This window comes from Salmo trutta, chromosome 2 (assembly GCF_901001165.1).
Source record: "Salmo trutta chromosome 2, fSalTru1.1, whole genome shotgun sequence".
NCBI lineage: Eukaryota > Metazoa > Chordata > Actinopteri > Salmoniformes > Salmonidae > Salmo > Salmo trutta.
In genome coordinates this window covers 15254798-15273084 of record NC_042958.1, presented here as the reverse complement: position 1 = coordinate 15273084, position 18287 = coordinate 15254798, and the positions used below count along the sequence as shown (strand labels likewise).

The 18287-nt window shown below is 48.2% G+C and overlaps 2 protein-coding genes across 2 annotated transcripts; both read left to right on the top strand.

Annotated features, from left to right (window-relative positions):
- Positions 1-4774: 4774 nt before the first annotated feature.
- LOC115148838 (salivary glue protein Sgs-3) lies at positions 4775-7627 on the top strand. Its single transcript, XM_029691106.1, has 5 exons — positions 4775-4963; positions 5297-5408; positions 5576-5650; positions 5750-5981; positions 7568-7627. The coding sequence occupies exons 1-5, from the start codon at positions 4888-4890 to the stop codon at positions 7625-7627; spliced, it is 555 nt and encodes a 184-aa protein (XP_029546966.1). The 5' UTR covers positions 4775-4887.
- LOC115151830 (eotaxin) lies at positions 7370-10642 on the top strand. The gene is made up of 4 exons (XM_029696093.1): positions 7370-7790; positions 10121-10241; positions 10338-10408; positions 10496-10642. The coding sequence occupies exons 1-4, from the start codon at positions 7709-7711 to the stop codon at positions 10516-10518; spliced, it is 297 nt and encodes a 98-aa protein (XP_029551953.1). The 5' UTR covers positions 7370-7708; the 3' UTR covers positions 10519-10642.
- Positions 10643-18287: the final 7645 nt, after the last annotated feature.

The window sequence follows — 18287 nt, the reverse complement described above, 5'->3', positions numbered from 1 at the left end:
AGCAGCTACTCTTCCTGGGGTCCAGCAACATTAAGGCCGTTTAAAATATTACATGACATTACATTTCATATCACTTTACCCAATACTTTTACTGAGTTACCTCAGGGCACTACTCCACTATCACATATTTACAATACAACATCAACTAGCCTGTACCCCTGCACACTGACTCGTTACCGATGCCCCCTGTATATAGCCTCATTATTGTTATTCTTATTGTATTACTTTTTATTTTAGCTTACTTGGTAAATATTTTCTTCTTCTTGAACTGCACTGTTGGTTATGGGCTTGTAACTAAGCATTTCACGGTAAAGTCTACACTTGTTGTATTCGGCGCATGTGGCAAATAAAGTTTGATTTGATTTGATTTGATTTCTGGTTAACATTCGGTGGAACACAGAGGTGTTAATTTCTCATCTGCATGGTTAGGCAACACAAACACACACACACACACACACACACACACACACACACACACACACACACACACACACACACACACACACACACACACACACACACACACACACACACACACACACACACACACACACATCCTGTCAGCCAACTTAAACTCTGACTAATAACAGGATGTTGGTTAATCTATAGAGCAACTACACTGAACAAAAATACAAACACAACATTTTAATGAGTTACAGTTCATATAAGGAAATCAGTCAATTTAAATAAATTCAGTAGGCCTTAATCTATGGACTTCACATGACTGGGAATACAGATATGCATCTGTTGGTCATAGATAACTTTAAAAAAAAGGTAGGGGTGTAGATGCAGTGCGACACATCTCCTTTGGATAGAGTTGATCGGGATGTTGATTGTGGCCTGTGGAATGTTGTCCCACTCCTCTTCGATGGCTGTGCGAAGTTGCTGGATATTGGTGGGAACTGGAACACGCTGTCGTACATGTTGATCCAGAGCATCTCAAACATGCTTAATGGGTGACATTTCTGATGAGTATACAGGCCACTGAGACATTTTCAGCTTCCAGGAATCGTATACAGATCCCTGCAACATGAGGCCGTTCATTATCATGCTGAAACATGAGGTGATGGCGACGGATGAAGTTAATCTGGTCAAATGTGAGTTTGTTAAAGCAACGGTCACTTATCTCAGCAAAGTGGTCAGTCAGGGCGTAGTTTGCCCAGTGGTATGGTTGGTTGTTATTGAAGATTCTGTAAGAACTTCTCCTCTGTGGTAGCACCCCTGACCGACTTGCTTAAGGCTCAAGTGAAGAATATTTTGTCGGACAGATGTCAAGCTAAGTTCGAGATTGTAAACACACTATTGTGTTCTGCCCCAGTGCTTGTTGCCCCTCGTTTGAATCATCCATTCATACTCCATGTAGATGCTAGTAATGTAGGCGTTGGCGCTGTTCTGTTGCAGGCAGATATTCAGGGGGTGGACCGCCCAATGAGTTACTTCTCTAAGAAGTTTAACTTGAACCAGCTCAATTATTCTGTGGTAGAGAAGGAAGTGCTTGCGCTTATTTAGGCTCTCCAACATGTTGATGTGTATGTTGGTTCGGGTGGCATCTCTCTCGTGGTGTACACAGATCATAATCCCCTGACGTTTCTGCGATCCTTGCAGAACCCTAATCAGAGGCTTGTGAGGTGGGTGCTGGTTTTGCAGCCGTACAATTTGGACTTTGGCCATATTAAGGTCAAAGAAAACATCCTTGACTTGTCCCGCGCCTCTATGCCGTAGTTTTTGTTATTGTTTTGGATAACTTGCCTATCCTCTCCTGTTTCACTCTTGCTTCCCTGGTTCTGTCTCTCGTTCTCTCCCTTTTAAAGTGCTCCTTGGGATATGAGGTTGCTGAGGTGGGAGAGGGATGGGCAGCCTGGAGGGCAGAGGTGGGTCAGGGGGTATAGGTGGGAGAGGGAGGGGCAGCCTGGAGGGCAGAGGTGGGTCAGGGGGTATAGGTGGGAGAGGGAGGGGCAGCCTGGAGGGCAGAGGTGGGTCAGGGGGTATAGGTGGGAGAGGGAGGGGCAGCCTGGAGGGCAGAGGTGGGTCGGGGGTATAGGTGGGAGAGGGAGTGGCAGCCTGGAGGGCAGAGGTGGGTCAGGGGGTATAGGTGGGAGAGGGATGGGCAGCCTGGAGAGCAGAGGTGGGTCAGGGGGTATAGGTGGGAGAGGGAGGGGCAGCCTGGAGGGCAGAGGTGGGTCAGGGGGTATAGGTGGGAGAGGGAGGGGCAGCCTGGAGGGCAGAGGTGGGTCAGGGGGTATAGGTGGGAGAGGGAGGGGCAGCCTGGAGGACAGAGGTGGGTCAGGGGGTATAGGTGGGAGAGGGAGGGGCAGCCTGGAGGGCAGAGGTGGGTCAGGGGGTATAGGTGGGAGAGGGAGGGGCAGCCTGGAGGACAGAGGTGGGTCAGGGGGTATAGGTGAGTGTTTTCTTTATGTTTAGTAATAAGTGGTGATTTGTTTTTGTTTCAGGTTTGTGGTGGAACCCCATTCATTTTGGGGGATCTGCTGGGATCTCCTGTTTGGTTGTCTGCTTGTTCCAGGAGGCCAGTCTGCAGAGCTTGGAGGATCGCTAGCTAATGTGGCGCACCTGGGCAGGCTTGGCCTGCAGGCTATAAAAGTTGGCTGACTGGCTTCCACCACCTGTTTTCACCATACAACACACCACATACACTACTTTCCCTGTCTGGGGTTTTAGGCTGGGTTTCTGTACAGCACTTTGTGACATCGGCTGATGTAGAAAGGGCTTTATAAAATACATTTGATTGAATTTGATTGATCCTACAGATGTCCATAGATGATGTTACATTTTTGTATTTATTATTATTTAGTTTAATAAATGTATTCCTTTTTACATTTAAGTTATGCGTGGTTTCCCTTTGTTGTTACGAACTATGAGCCAGGTTGTTACAGGCACGACAATGGGCCTCAGGATATCATCACGGTATCTCTGTGCATTCAAACTGCCATAGAATTAATGCAATTGTATTCATTGTCCATAGCTTATTCTTGCCCATACCATAACCCCACCCCCACCATGGGGCACTCTGTTCACAACGTCTGCCATCTGCCCGGTACAGTTGAAACTGGGATCCATCAGTGAAGAGCACATTTCTCCATCGTGCCAGTGGCTATCCAAGGATGAGCATTTTCCCACTGAAGTCGGTTACGACGTTGAACTGCAGTCAGGTCAAGACCCTGGTGAGGACGACGAGCACGACGAGCACGCAGATGAGCTTCCCTGACAGTTTGGGCAGAAATTCTTTGGTTGTGCAAACCAACAGTTTCATCAGTTGTCTGGGTGGCTGGTCTCAGACGATCCCGCAGGTCAAGAATCCGGATGTGGAGGTCCTGGGCTGGCGTGGTTACACATGGTCTGTGGTTGTGAAGCCGGATGTGGAGGTCCTGGGCTGGCGTGGTTACACATGGTCTGCAATTGTGAGGCCGGATGGACATACTGACAAATTCTCTAAAATGACGTTGGTAGAGAAATGAACATTCCATTTTCTGGCTTCAGCTCTGGTGGACATTCCTGCAGTTAGCATGCCAATTGCACGCTCCATCAAATCTGTGGCATTGTGTTGTGTGATGTAGCCTTTTATTGTCCACAGCACAAGGTGCACCTGTGTAATGATCATGCTGTTTAATCAGCTTCTTGATATGCCACAGATGTCAGATGGATGGATCGTCTTGGCAAAGGAGAAATGTTCACTAACAGGGATGTAAACCAATTTGTGCACCAAATTGGAGAGCAATTAGGTTTTTTTTGCGAATGGAACGATTCTGGGATCTTTTATAACAGTTCATGAAACATGGAACCAACACTTTACATGCTGTGTTTATATTATTGTTCAGTCTACATTAACTACAATAACCAGTCTAGCACAGGAGTAGCCAATCCTGCTCCAGGAGATCTACAAGGAGTGGGGTCTACAGGGTTAGTTCCTTACCAGCACTACACACCTTATTCCGTGGTCACATTGGGAATTTGTCTAGAATTTCAGATGGAGCCAATGCATTTCCAATGGGAGTCCTCCACTGTCTGACAAATTACAACATAGATGATTGTCAGGGATGAGATGTACTTTTGACAGACGGAAATGATATAAGTCATATATGATTTCATCCGTGTTCATGCGTCTGAGTAAGAAGACTAATGATTGGTTCATTAGGCTAATCAGGTGCATAACTAAAGGCTGCATACCCTGTAGCTCTCCAGGATCAGGGTTGGCCACCCCTGGTCTGACAGCATAAAACCCAATGCTGTACAAAGGTTAAGGTTGCGACTTTTCATGTGTCATTGGGATGGTGTCACGATGATGTCATCACCCTAAACCCGACACTAAAAGTAAACTGACAAAAGAAAAAGTAAGGCCACTCAATCTTGGACATAAAGGACAAAATCACGTTATCTTTCATTAGTAAAGCCTTCATCAGAGCATGTTTAGCTCAGTCATTAGGCCATACCTTAAAGAGTCAATCGGCAGTTTCTACATATGTACTGATTGATTCTTGAAGAATATAACCTATAAATACCTCATGAGCTTAGTTCAACTGTCACACTGGCAGTCTGATCTTCCGAACGGCCATTCTGGGAAAGACCCATGTCATATTTTTCCAGACGGAATGCTGATGAAAGTGTTTCCTCTTGGTAAACGATCTGCGCTGACGCAGCAGAAACTTCCGGCAGTCTTTCATTCATTCTGTCATTCACAAAAAAGGAGAGAAGAGAGAACCGGAAGTGCCACTTCTGCTTTCAGGCCTTTATATAACCTCAACCCTGGTGAAGACGGACACTACAGAACTGACCCTGAGCTAAGCTGAGCAGCCTGCCAGAGAAGAGAGGCAATTAATTCATCTATTTATTCAACTTGTATTGTACCAGTTGAATCTGAGATTTACAGTAAAGATGGTGACCTGTGGAACTCTGGTGAAGATCTGGACAGCAGCTATCGTCATAGCAACGCTGGTCTGGACAGGGACAGGTGAGGAGAGGGGGTGTGTGTTAAGTGGTTAGAGGTGGAAGGTACATGGTTTTTGAAGTGATTGCCAGGTCAAGATGATTTGTTTCATATGAGAATATGTAAGTATGATGATGACGAGGGATGCCGCCAAAACGCATTCGTTTGTTCTGACATCTGCTGCTGCAAAAAAAAAGATGAAAGAATGTTTCAGTGAGTGTGGTTGTTCCTTTATTCAAGTAGACCTATACTGTATGCCTTTTGAATTCAGTGCGCAGCTACTTTTTGTTACTACAAACATTTGAGCTGAGCACGGCAATTTTTCTTTCTATGAAAACTCTTCCCCCTCCTCAATAGATGGAGAGAAGCTGTCGTCGTGCTGTAAGACAGTGACCAGGAGCGAGGTGACCGATCCAATCACAGGCTACTGGACTCAGGCCTATAATGCTCCCTGTGTACGGGCTGTCATGTAAGGAACAGATCTTTTAGTCTTTATTTCATTGAGGTTTATCCAGTTTAGTCTCATATGTTGTCACAAAGTGCTTTACAGTATGTGGTGTCCATGTTGTGCCAAAGCCTCCAGACATGTTGTGTCAAATCCCTTCAGTTTCAGTGTTAACAAAGTTTCTCCTGCAGCTTAGAGACAGAGAAGGGTCTGATCTGTTGTCACTATAGACAACCCTGGGTACGCCGCAAGATTCAACAGTTTGAGTAAGTTAACTATCACACACGCACGCTCACACGTGCACACACACAGAGAAAGAACAAAAGAGAATAGGAAACTGATTGTGTTTATTTTTTCTTTTCTAGAATGGCCCGCAGGAGCTCAACATCTCCCTCTCTCTCCTCCTCTCCACCCTCTCTCACCTCCCCTACCACTACCTCCTTACCTTCCTCTCCACCCTCTCTCACCTCCCCTACCACTACCTCCTTACCTTCCTCTCCACCCTCTCTCACCTCCCCTACCACTACCTCCTTACCTTCCTCTCTACCCTCTCTCACCTCCCCTACCACTACCTCCTTACCTTCCTCTCCTCCCTCAGTCAACTTCTCTCCCCTCTCTCTCACTTCCACCCTTTCGTCTTTACCCTCCTCTCCTTCTCTCTCCTCCTCTTCCAACTCTCTCACCTCCACCTCTACCTTCTTACCCTCCTCTCCTCCATCTCTCTCCTCCTCTTCCAACTCTCTCCCCTCTACCTTCTTACCCTCCTCTCCTCCATCTCTCTCCTCCTCTTCCAACTCTCTCACCTCCACCTCTACCTTCTTACCCTCCTCTCCTCCATCTCTCTCCTCCTCTTCCAACTCTCTCCCCTCCACCTTCTTACCCTCCTCTCCTCCATCTCTCTCCTCCTCTTCCAACTCTCTCACCTCCACCTCTACTTTCTTACCCTCCTCTCCTCCATCTCTCTCCTCCTCTTCCAACTCTCTCCCCTCCACCTTCTTACCCTCCTCTCCTCCATCTCTCTCCTCCTCTTCCAACTCTCTCCCCTCCACCTCTACCTTCTTACCCTCCTCTCCTCCATCTCTCTCCTCCTCTTCCAACTCTCTCCCCTCCACCTCTACCTTCTTACCCTCCTCTCCTCCATCTCTCTCCTCCTCTCCTCTGTCTGTTTCCTCCTCTCTTCACCCGCTCTTCTCCTCTCTTTTCCCTGCTTCCCCCTCTTCTCCCTCCGTAACTTCCTCTCACCCCTCACTGTCCTCCTCTCCCTCCTATCTCCTCTCCTCTCTTCTCCCTGCCTCCTCCTCTCCTCCCTCTCTCACTTCCTCTCCTACATCTCTTTCCTCCTCCCCTCATCAGGAATCAACTGAGAATGCCTTAACTCAGCAGTCAACAGCCAACCAATAGAATCATTGCCAATGGCTGAAGTTCCACTAAAGTTCCACTTCTTCATATCTAAAAAAACACAGACTTACAATTTGCATATTACACTCAGATTTGATATCTTTTTAGTTATTATTTAATTCAGTTGTCATCATTATTTATGAAATATCTTCAAGGCCAGTGTCTCATGTATTTATTAATTCATTTCTTCAAGTAGTTATGATGACTTTTAGTAATTCATTATGCCAATGAGTTCTTAATGTTATTTAACACGTTTATTTATTAAGTACTTATACATTTAATTGTTTTTTTTTTATCAATCAATGTTATTTTAAGAAATGTTTGTAAGAGCAATTTCCTTTCCCACTTATTTATTCAACAATAATGAGTTGTAAAGATCAGAAAATGTATGAAACTGAAATAGAAAATAAAATGATGGAAATATTATTTTGAGTTGTCAGTCTGACTGATTTGATGCTGTGGTGCACAGAAAAAAACCAATTTGCAGCATCGACTTTTCACACCTTCTGGTGTTTGTGTGTGTGTGTGTGTGTGTGTGTGTGTGTGTGTGTACCCTTTATTAATCCATCATTCTCCGAAATACTGCTGCAGGGGTTGGGGGTGTTGGTGGTTTGTTAAGAGAAGGAGAGAGGTTGGTGGAGGTGTGACTATAACGTTCTGAATACTGACCACATCACACCATAACACACACAAACAAAAAGAGCAAGGTGGGTGTTTCCACCAGGACGGTATATGTAACCCACCGTCAGAAACAAAACCCCTGACACTTCCACCGCCTTTCACAGATTCATCGCCACGGTTACCAGACCAATCAGAACGACCTCCGACCCGTCTCCGTACTTTAGTGCCTAGCAGAGTCTCTCACTGTGATTGTTTGTCTGTCAGTCAGTCATTTATTCATTCATTCAGTCAATCAGTCAGTCAATATGTCCATGTTCCAGTCCAGGACCCTCTCGCTGGCACTCCTGATCACCATGTGTGTGTACCTCGCCTCTGTCTCTGCCAACTGTGAGTATTGATTCACTGATTGATTGATGTAGTGAATGATTGAAAACTACACATATATTGTTTATATTCTAGAACTATATATGATTATACAGTATATGCTATATACTATATTCACACACACATTAAAATGCAGAACATGTCATAATGCACTTACAGTTACCATTGAGTTACTGTAATTTAAAGCTTTTTGATAGACCCTCTACAACTCGGACACCTCTCGGACCCAGAGTGGTCCACGAACCACAGTTATCTGTACTTTTTAAATGTATTTTAACTGTTTAGTTTTGCATGTTTGCTGGTAACGTAACTGATTGCAATTTTTTTGTAATCAGATTACATGTACAGTGCATTGGGAAAGTAGTCAGACCCCTTGACTTGTTCCACATTTTGTTACTTGTTCCCTCATAAATCTACACACAGTACCCCATAATGACAAAGTGAAAACAGTTTTTTAGAAATGTTTGCAGTTATTAAAAATAAAAAACAGAAATACCTTATTTACATAAGTATTCAGACCCTTTGCTATGAGACTCAAAATTGAGCTCAGGTGCATCCTGTTTCCATTGATCATCCTTGAGATGTTTCTACAACTTGATTGGAGTCCACCTGTTGTAAATTCAGTTGATTGGACATGATCTGGAAAGGCACACACGTCTATATAAGGTCCCACAACTGACAGTGCATGTCAAAGCAAAAACCAAGGAATGAGGTCGAAGGAATTGTCCGTAGAGCTCCAAGACAGGATTGTGTCGAGGCACAGATGTGGAGAAGGGTAGCAAAAAATGTCTGCAGCATTGAAGGTCCCCAAGAACACAGTGGCCTCCATCATTCTTAAATGGAAGAATTTTGGAACCACCAAGACTTTTCCTAGAGCTGGCTGCCCGGCCAAACTGAGCAACCAGGGGAGAAGGGCCTTGGCAAGAACCCGATGGTCACTCTGACAGAGCTCCAGAGTTCCTCTGTGGAGATGGGAGAACCTTCCAGAAGGACAACCATCTCTGTAGCACTCCACCAATTAGTTCACCTTCCAACAGGACAACGACCCTAAGCACACAGCCAAGACAACGCAGGAGTGGCTCCGGAACAAGTCTCAATGTCCTTGAGTGGCCCAGCAAGAGCATGGACTTGAACCCGATCGAACATCTCTGGAAAGACCTAAAAATAGCTGTGCAGCGACGCTCCCCATCCAACCTGACAAAACTTGAGGGGATCCGCAGAGAAGAATGGGAGAAACTCCCCAAATATAGGTGAGGCTGTAATCGCTGCCAAATGTGCTTCAACAAAGTACAGAGTAAAGGGTCTGAATACTTATGTAAATGTGATAGAAGTTTATTTTTTATTTTTAATACATTTGCGAACATTTCTATAAAACTGTTTTTGCTTTGTCATGATGGGGTATTGTGTGTAGATGAGGGAAAAAACATTTTAATACATTTTAGAATAAGGCCGTAACGTAACAAAATATGGAAAAAGTCAAAGGGTCTGAATGCACTGTAACTGATTACATGTAATTAGTTCCTCCCCAACCCTGTGCACGCACAGACACAGAGATAGACACAGACACAGACACAGAGATAGACACAGACACAGAGATAGACACAGACACAGAGATAGACACAGACACAGAGATAGACACAGACACAGAGATAGACACAGACACAGAGATAGACACAGACACAGACACAGAGATAGACACAGACACAGAGATAGACACAAACACAGACACAGAGATAGACACAGACACAGAGATAGACACGGACACAGACACAGAGATAGACACAGACACAGAGATAGACACAGACATAGAGATAGACACAGACACAGAGATAGACACAGACACAGAGATAGAAACAGACACAGAGATAGACACAGACACAGAGATAGACACAGACACAGAGATAGACACAGACACAGACACAGAGATAGACACAGACACAGAGATAGACACAGACACAGACAAAGAGATAGACACAGACACAGAGATAGACACAGACACAGAGATAGACACAGACACAGAGATAGACACATACACAGAGATAGACACAGACACAGAGATAGACACAGACACAGACACAGAGATAGACACAGACACAGAGATAGACACAGAGATAGACACAGACACAGACACAGAGATAGACACAGACAGACACAGGTCGGTTGATTTCCACGTTATTCTTTGCTGAGTCATCTGACACCTCTGAGGTGGGACAGGCTTCATGTCTTAATAGTTTCCTGTCAGACTCTCATAAAAACGGTTACTTTAGAGATCTCACAATCTTTTGTTTCAGTTTTTTTTCGCTCTCTCACTTCCTTCCTCCTCCCTCTCTCAGATCGTCGGCCCAGTAAGGTGACCACAAACTGCTGCACGAGTGTGTCTGACACTCCTATAAAATTTGACCTGCAAGGATACCGCATCCAAAACTCCATGCCACCCTGTGTTAATGCCGTCATGTAAGTCTCAAACACCCACCCACCCACCTACCCACCCACCTACCTACCCACCCACACACATACAGTAGTAGTAATAAGCTCTGTGTCTTGTTTCAGCTTCTACACAGTGAAAGGTGAGAAGATCTGCTCTGATCCCAAAACGCCCTGGGTCGACAGGAGAAAGAAAGGTAAAGAGGACACACACACACACACACACACGCACACTCACACGCACACGCACACACACACAGTCTAATCTCTATGTCTCTCTCTAGGTTTAAAAGTGATGAAAAAGTGAAGGAGCCATGCTTGACCATGTCTGGAGCCTTCTGCACTGAAGATCTGCCTCCCCTACAAGCCTCCCCCTACAAGCCTCCCCCTACAAGCCTCCCCTACAAGCCTCCCCTACAAGCCTCCCCCTACAAGCCTCCCCTACAAGCCTCCCCTACAAGCCTCCCCTACAAGCCTCCCCCTACAAGCCTCCCCTACAAGCCTCCCCCTACAAGCCTCCCCTACAAGCCTCCCCCTACAAGCCTCCCCTACAAGCCTCCCCCTACAAGCCTCCCCTACAAGCCTCCCCCTACAAGCCTCCCCCTACAAGCCTGCCCCTACAAGCCTCCCCTACAAGCCTCCACTACAAGCCTCCCCTACAAGCCTCCCCCTACAAGCCTCCCCCTACAAGCCTCCCCCTACAAGCCTCCCCTACAAGCCTCCCCTACAAGCCTCCCCCTACAATCCTCCCCTACAAGCCTCCCCCTACAAGCCTCCCCTACAAGCCTCCCCCTACAAGCCTCCCCCTACAAGCCTCCCCCTACAAGCCTCCCCCTACAAGCCTCCCCCTACAAGCCTCCCCTACAAGCCTCCCCCTACAAGCCTCCCCTACAAGCCTCCCCCTACAAGCCTCCCCCTACAAGCCTCCCCCTACAAGCCCCTTCAACCATCATAGAAAAGTTTTCAGCATGTTTTCTTTTCTGTTATATTTTGATTGGTGTATCTGGTCTTTAAGACCTACACTTTGTTCTGTGGAAATGGATTGAATAATATATATAGTTTCAAATATATTTCCTTAAAATACTTGTTATGACAGCCCGTCTGTGATTTTGACATATTTTCTGTTAGTTTGAAGATAGTTAGTATATTGTTGTGTTTATGTTGATCTAAAACCACTGGAAAGCATACAGGGTGTGCTGTCCTGAAGTGATAGTGTACAGTTTGTCATTGGGTTACTATAGCAGAGAAGTCTAACCTCATAGCACCATCTAGTGGCCAACTGGGACCACACAGTGTGACTGAGTAGGACCACAGAGTGTGACTGAGTAGGACCACACAGTGTGACTGAGTAGGACCACACAGTGTGGCTGAGTAGGACCACACAGTGTGACTGAGTGGGACCACAGAGTGTGACTGAGTAGGACAACAGAGTGTGACTGAGTAGGACCACACAGTGTGACTGAGTAGGACCACACAGTGTGACTGAGTGGGACCACAGAGTGTGACTGAGTAGGACAACAGAGTGTGACTGAATAGGACCACAGAGTGTGACTGAGTAGGACCACACAGTGTGACTGAGTAGGACCACACAGTGTGACTGAGTGGGACCACAGAGTGTGACTGAGTAGGACAACAGAGTGTGACTGAGTAGGACCACACAGTGTGACTGAGTAGGACCACACAGTGTAACTGAGTAGGACCACAGAGTGTGACTGAGTAGGACCACAGAGTGTGACTGAGTAGGACCACACAGTGTGACTGAGTGGGACCACAGAGTGTGACTGAGTAGGACAACAGAGTGTGACTGAGTAGGACCACACAGTGTGACTGAGTAGGACCACACAGTGTAACTGAGTAGGACCACACAGTGTGACTGAGTGGGACCACAGAGTGTGACTGAGTAAGACAACAGAGTGTGACTGAGTAGGACCACACAGTGTGACTGAGTAGGACCACACAGTGTAACTGAGTAGGACCACAGAGTGTGACTGAGTAGGACCACAGAGTGTGACTGAGTAGGACCACACAGTGTGACTGAGTAGCACCACACAGTGTGACTGAGTAGGACCACAGAGTGTGACTGAATAGGACCACACAGTGTGACTGAGTAGGACCACAGAGTGTGACTGAGTAGGACCACAGAGTGTGACTGAGTAGGACCACAGAGTGTGACTGAGTAGGACCACAGAGTGTGACTGAGTAGGACCACACAGTGTGACTGAGTAGGACCACACAGTGTGACTGAGTAGGACCACACAGTGTGACAGAGTAGGACCACACAGTGTGACTGAGTAGGACCACAGAGTGTGACTGAGTAGGATCACACAGTGTGACTGAATAGGACCACAGAGTGTGACTGAGTAGGACCACACAGTGTGACTGAGTAGGACCACACAGTGTGACAGAGTAGGACCACACAGTGTGATTGAGTAGGACCACACAGTGTGACAGAGTAGGACCACATAGTGTGACTGAGTAGGACCACAGAGTGTGACTGAGTAGGACCACAGAGTGTGACTGAGTAGGATCACACAGTGTGACTGAATAGGACCACAGAGTGTGACTGAGTAGGACCACAGAGTGTGACTGAGTAGGACCACAGAGTGTGACTGAGTAGGACCACAGAGTGTGACTGAGTAGGACCACACAGTGTGACTGAGTAGGACCACAGAGTGTGACTGAGTAGGACCACAGAGTGTGACTGAGTAGCACCACACAGTGTGACTGAGTAGGACCACAGAGTGTGACTGAGTAGGACCACAGAGTGTGACTGAGTAGGACCACAGAGTGTGACTGAGTAAGACCACACAGTGTGACTGAGTAGGACCACACAGTGTGACTGAGTAGGACCACACAGTGTGACTGAGTAGGACCACACAGTGTGACTGAGTAGGACCACACAGTGTGACTGAGTAGGACCACACAGTGTGACTGAGTAGGACCACACAGTGTGACTGAGTAGGACCACAGAGTGTGACTGAGTAGGACCACACAGTGTGACTGAATAGGACCACACAGTGTGACTGAGTAGGACCACAGATGCGGTGCTCAGGACTGGGTGAAAATGTTCCTGTTCTCATATTCTATTCTGAGTACAATGAGTGGGGGTATGCTGTGTGTCACCTTTATACACACACATGCACGCACAGATTGACCTGGCTGTAGAGAGAGCAGTGGGGGCCTGCAGATAGCAAGTGTTTTATTTGCGTAATGGCTGATCCTCTATGTATTATTAAAGTCCTAAAAAGACACTCAGTCCATTCAGAGAGAGACAGATGAGGAAAGGTAGATGATAAAAGGTAGGGATAAAAATGAAGAGAGCATATGTAATAAAGAGAGGGGAATACAAAGGAGAGGGGGCAAAGAGAGGGGGTAGAGAGGAGAGGGGGTAGAGCGAGAGAGAGGAAGAGAGGGATGAGTGGAGAGAAAGAGGGTGGTCAAGCAGTCTAAAGTGTAAATAGGAGCGTGATGACCCAGAGTGCATTTTGTGTGTGTGTGTGTTTGTGTGGGAGCCAATAATAGTTGTTTTTGCCTTCTCAACCCCATAGCTCTTTAATGAAGCAGGGAAGCTATCAGACACACCAATATAACCTCTATTATCTAGAGAGAGAGAGATGGACACACCAATATAACCTCTATTATCTAGAGAGAGAGAGATGGACACACCAATATAAACTCTATTATCTAGAGAGAGAGATGGACACACCAAGCGGGATTGTGGACACTCATGTTTATTTAAATAAAAACCACGTAAAGCATCCACTTGAAAAAACAATAAACAGAACTTACGACAGCAACAGACTTGCAGGCTCCTACAACGCAGTGCAAGGACAACCACCCACAACCCCAAAGAAAAACACACACACCTATATAGGACTTCCAATCAAAGGCAACTCAACACACCTGCCTTCAATTGGAAGTCCCAATCACCAACACAAACATTCACACACACAAAACTGCCACGTCCTGACCCCAAAACTAATACAATAGCTCCATCTGCTGGTCAGGACGTGACAGTACCCCCCCTTCAAGGTGCAGACCCCGGAATGCACCTACCAACAGAAAACACACACACAAAAAAAAAAAATCCCCAACAAAACCCCATTAAACAATAACCCCTAAACAATAAGGGAGGGAAGGGAGGGTGGCTGCCGTCAACGACGGCACTGTGCTACACCCTCCCTCCCCAACCCACCTATCCTGGAGGTGGCTCAGGTGCAGGACGTGGACCTCGCTCCACCTTCGGCGTCGCCCACTTCAGTGGCGCCGCTAGCTGCGCCGGGCAGACGGGCCACTTGGGCTGACCCTGGCAGACGGACCACTCGGGCTGGGCCGGAGGGCAGACGGACCACTCGGGCTGGGCCGGAGGACAGGAGGGCCACTCGGGCTGGGCCGGAGGGCAGGAGGGCCACTCGGGCTGGGCCGGAGGGCAGGAGGGCCACTCGGGCTGGGCCGGAGGGCAGGAGGGCCACTCGGGCTGGGCCGGAGGGCAGGAGGGCCACTCGGGCTGGGCCGGAGGACAGTCGGGCCACTCGGGCTGGGCCGGAGGACAGTCGGGCCACTCTGGCAGACCCGGGCAGTCGGGCCACTCTGGCAGACCCGGGCAGTCGGGCCACTCTGGCAGACCCGGGCAGTCGGGCCACTCTGGCAGACCCGGGCAGTCGGGCCACTCTGGCATCTCCGGGCAGTCGGGCCACTCTGGCATCTCCTGACTGGCAGGCAGCTCCGGCGACTCCTGACTGGCAGGCAGCTCCGGCGACTCCTGACTGGTAGGCAGCTCCGGCGACTCCTGACTGGCAGGCAGCTCCGGCGACTCCTGACTGGCGAGGCTGGGCTGACACACTAGACGCCTGATGCGTGAGGCTGGTACTGGACGTGCCAGCTTGGAGACACGCACCTCCATGCTAGTGCGTATGGCGGGAAACACCGGACCGTAGAGGCGCACTGGCAGTCTTGAGCGCAGGGTTGGCATCACCCCTTCCGGCTCGATGCCTACTTCGCCCTGGCACATGCGGGGCGCTGGTACTGTGCCTACCGGCCTGAAAATCCCAGGCCTCACCACAGCCCCAACCCCAAAGCACGGGACCTGTCCAGTCTGCCCTACAAGGGTACGGGGAGCTGGCCTGGGGCTCCAATCTCACCCCACCAAAAAGCCCTTGTGCCCCCCCCCAAAAAAAATTATTGGGGCTGCCTCTCGGGTTCCCTTAGCTCCTTTAACTTGTCCTCCCAGAATCGTCTTTCGTCCTGCCATGTCCATTCATCCACCCTGTTCTCCTGTGGCTTCCTCCTCTTCCGCTGCTTGGTCCTTTGGTGGTGGGTGGTTCTGTAACGTCCGTCGTTAGGAATGGACCAAGGCGCAGCGGGATTGTGGACACTCATGTTTATTTAAATAAAAAACACGTAAAGCATCCACTTGAAAAAACAATAAACAGAACTTACGACAGCAACAGACTTGCAGGCTCCTACAACGCAGTGCAAGGACAACCACCCACAACCCCAAAGAAAAACACACACACACCTATATAGGACTTCCAATCAAAGGCAACTCAACACACCTGCCTTCAATTGGAAGTCCCAATCACCAACACAAACATTCACACACACAAAACTGCCGCGTCCTGACCCCAAAACTAATACAATAGCTCCATCTGCTGGTCAGGACGTGACAACACACCAATATAACCTCTATTATCTAGAGAGAGATGGACACACCAATATAACCTCTATTATCTAGAGAGAGATGGACACACCAATATAACCTCTATTATCTAGAGAGAGAGAGATGGACACACCAATATAACCTCTATTATCTAGAGAGAGAGAGATGGACACACCAATATAACCTCTATTATCTAGAGAGAGAGATGGAGAGAGAGAAAGATGGAGAGAGAGAGAGAGAGATGGAGAGAGAGATGGAGAGAGAGAGAGGGATGGAGAGAGAGATGGAGAGGGAGAGAGATGGAGAGAGGGATAGAGAGAGAGAGAGAGAGATGGAGAGGGAGAGAGAGATGGAGAGGGAGAGAGATGGAGAGGGAGAGAGGGATGGAGAGGGAGAGAGGGATGGAGAGAGAGATGGAGAGAGAGATGGAGAGAGGGATGGAGAGAGAGAGAGGGATGGAGAGGGAGAGAGGGATGGAGAGGAAGAGAGAGAGATGGAGAGGGAGAGAGAGAGATGGAGAGGGAGAGAGGGATGGAGAGGGAGAGAGAGATGGAGAGAGAGAGAGGGATGGAGAGAGAGAGAGGGATGGAGAGAGGGATGGAGAGAGAGGGATGGAGAGGGAGAGAGGGATGGAGAGAGAGATGGAGAGGGAGAGGGGGATGGAGAGAGAGAGAGGGATGGAGAGAGAGATGGAGAGAGAGAGAGGGATGGAGAGGGAGAGAGGGATGGAGAGGGAGAGAGGGATGGAGAGAGAGATGGAGAGGGAGAGAGGGATGGAGAGGGAGGCATGAGTGGAGGACAGCAGTGGCAGATGGTTCTTCTTGTTGAGGTTAATTAGTCAGAGGAGTGGGCAGAAACGGCTGGGGGATGGAGGGATCGATGGAGAGAGGGATGGAGAGAGGAGAGGGATGGAAAGCGGAAATGGAGAGAGGAGATGGAGAGACAGATGAGTGGAGGACAGGAGTGGCAGATGGTTTTTCTAGTGGAGGTTAATTAAAACTCTGAAGGTAGGAATGAAGGAATAAGAAAGAAAATGAGAAGAGGTGAGGAGAGTTAATCACAAGGCAAGGGGCAGCTATACAGTTTAGGACAGAGAGCTACAGAGAACAGATGGTTGGGTCAGACCCTAGCAGCTTAGAACTGACACATGTATAAGTGTGTGTGTGTGTGAGAGAGAGAACGATGGACACATACAATGCTGAAACCAGGGCATCAGAACACTCAAGAGAACCACTGAGGCAGACTACAGGGTGCCAGGTGTGTGTGTGTGTGAGTGTGTGTGTGTGTGTGTGTGTGTGCGTGCGTGCGTGCGTGTGTGTGTGCGTGCAATACCTGGAATGCCAAACCCATTCCAGTGGAAAACAGAAATGCTTCAGGCTTCTGTCTCATAAACATAGGATATATGATGTTCTATAGAGACCCTTAGTTAGCTTCTGAACACACACACACACACACACACACACACACACACACACACACACACACACACACACACACACACACACACACACACACTGTGGCAGCATGGACAGCTCCTCAAGAGTTCCAGAGTATAGAATGAAACATCCAGCCTCTCTTGGCACTGTGGTAAAAGTTAATCCGTTTATCAAACAAGCAAATATCTTGAAATATCTCTATCTCTGTTACAAATGTTCCTCTTTTCAGTTTCACCTCAACTTGTATTGTTTGATTGACTGGTTGATTGAACCCAGATCTACTTTTGGGTCAAAGAAAGAGTTAGATCCCAGTCTGGGGTTACACAGCTGGAACTACTGTGGTGTCACAGGGAGGTGGTCTCTGTCTGCAGGATGGATTGTCTGGAGTTACACAGCTGGAACTACTGTGGCATCACAGGGAGGTGGTCTCTGTCTGCAGGATGGATTGTCTGGGGTTACACAGCTGGAACTACTGTGGCGTCACAGGGAGGTGGTCTCTGTCTGCAGGATGGATTGTCTGGGGTTACACAGCTGGAACTACTGTGGCGTCACAGGGAGGTGGTCTCTGTCTGCAGGATGGATTGTCTGGGGTTACACAGCTGGAACTACTGTGGTGTCACAGGGAGGTGGTCTCTGTCTGCAGGATGGATTGGGCTCTGGAGTTACGCTGGAACTACTGTGGCATCACAGGGAGGTGGTCTCTGTCTGCAGGATGGATTGTCTGGGGTTACACAGCTGGAACTACTGTGGCGTCACAGGGAGGTGGTCTCTGTCTGCAGGATGGATTGTCTGGAGTTACGCTGGAACTACTGTGGCGTCACAGGGAGGTGGTCTCTGTCTGCAGGATGGATTGGGCTCTGGAGTTACGCTGGAACTACTGTGGCGTCACAGGGAGGTGGTCTCTGTCTGCAGGATGGATTGTCTGGGGTTACACAGCTGGAACTACTGTGGCGTCACAGGGAGGTGGTCTCTGTCTGCAGG

Excerpts from the sequence above, each read along its gene's own strand:
- LOC115148838 (XM_029691106.1), top strand. The coding sequence starts at position 4,888 with ATGGTGACCTGTGGAACTCTGGTGAAGATCTGGACAGCAGCTATCGTC. Across the intron at positions 4,964-5,296 it reads GCTGGTCTGGACAGGGACAG|ATGGAGAGAAGCTGTCGTCG; the intron begins GTGAGGAGAGGG and ends CCTCCTCAATAG. Across the intron at positions 5,409-5,575 it reads CCCTGTGTACGGGCTGTCAT|CTTAGAGACAGAGAAGGGTC; the intron begins GTAAGGAACAGA and ends TTTCTCCTGCAG.
- LOC115151830 (XM_029696093.1), top strand. The coding sequence starts at position 7,709 with ATGTCCATGTTCCAGTCCAGGACCCTCTCGCTGGCACTCCTGATCACC. Across the intron at positions 7,791-10,120 it reads CGCCTCTGTCTCTGCCAACT|ATCGTCGGCCCAGTAAGGTG; the intron begins GTGAGTATTGAT and ends TCCCTCTCTCAG. Across the intron at positions 10,409-10,495 it reads GGTCGACAGGAGAAAGAAAG|GTTTAAAAGTGATGAAAAAG; the intron begins GTAAAGAGGACA and ends GTCTCTCTCTAG.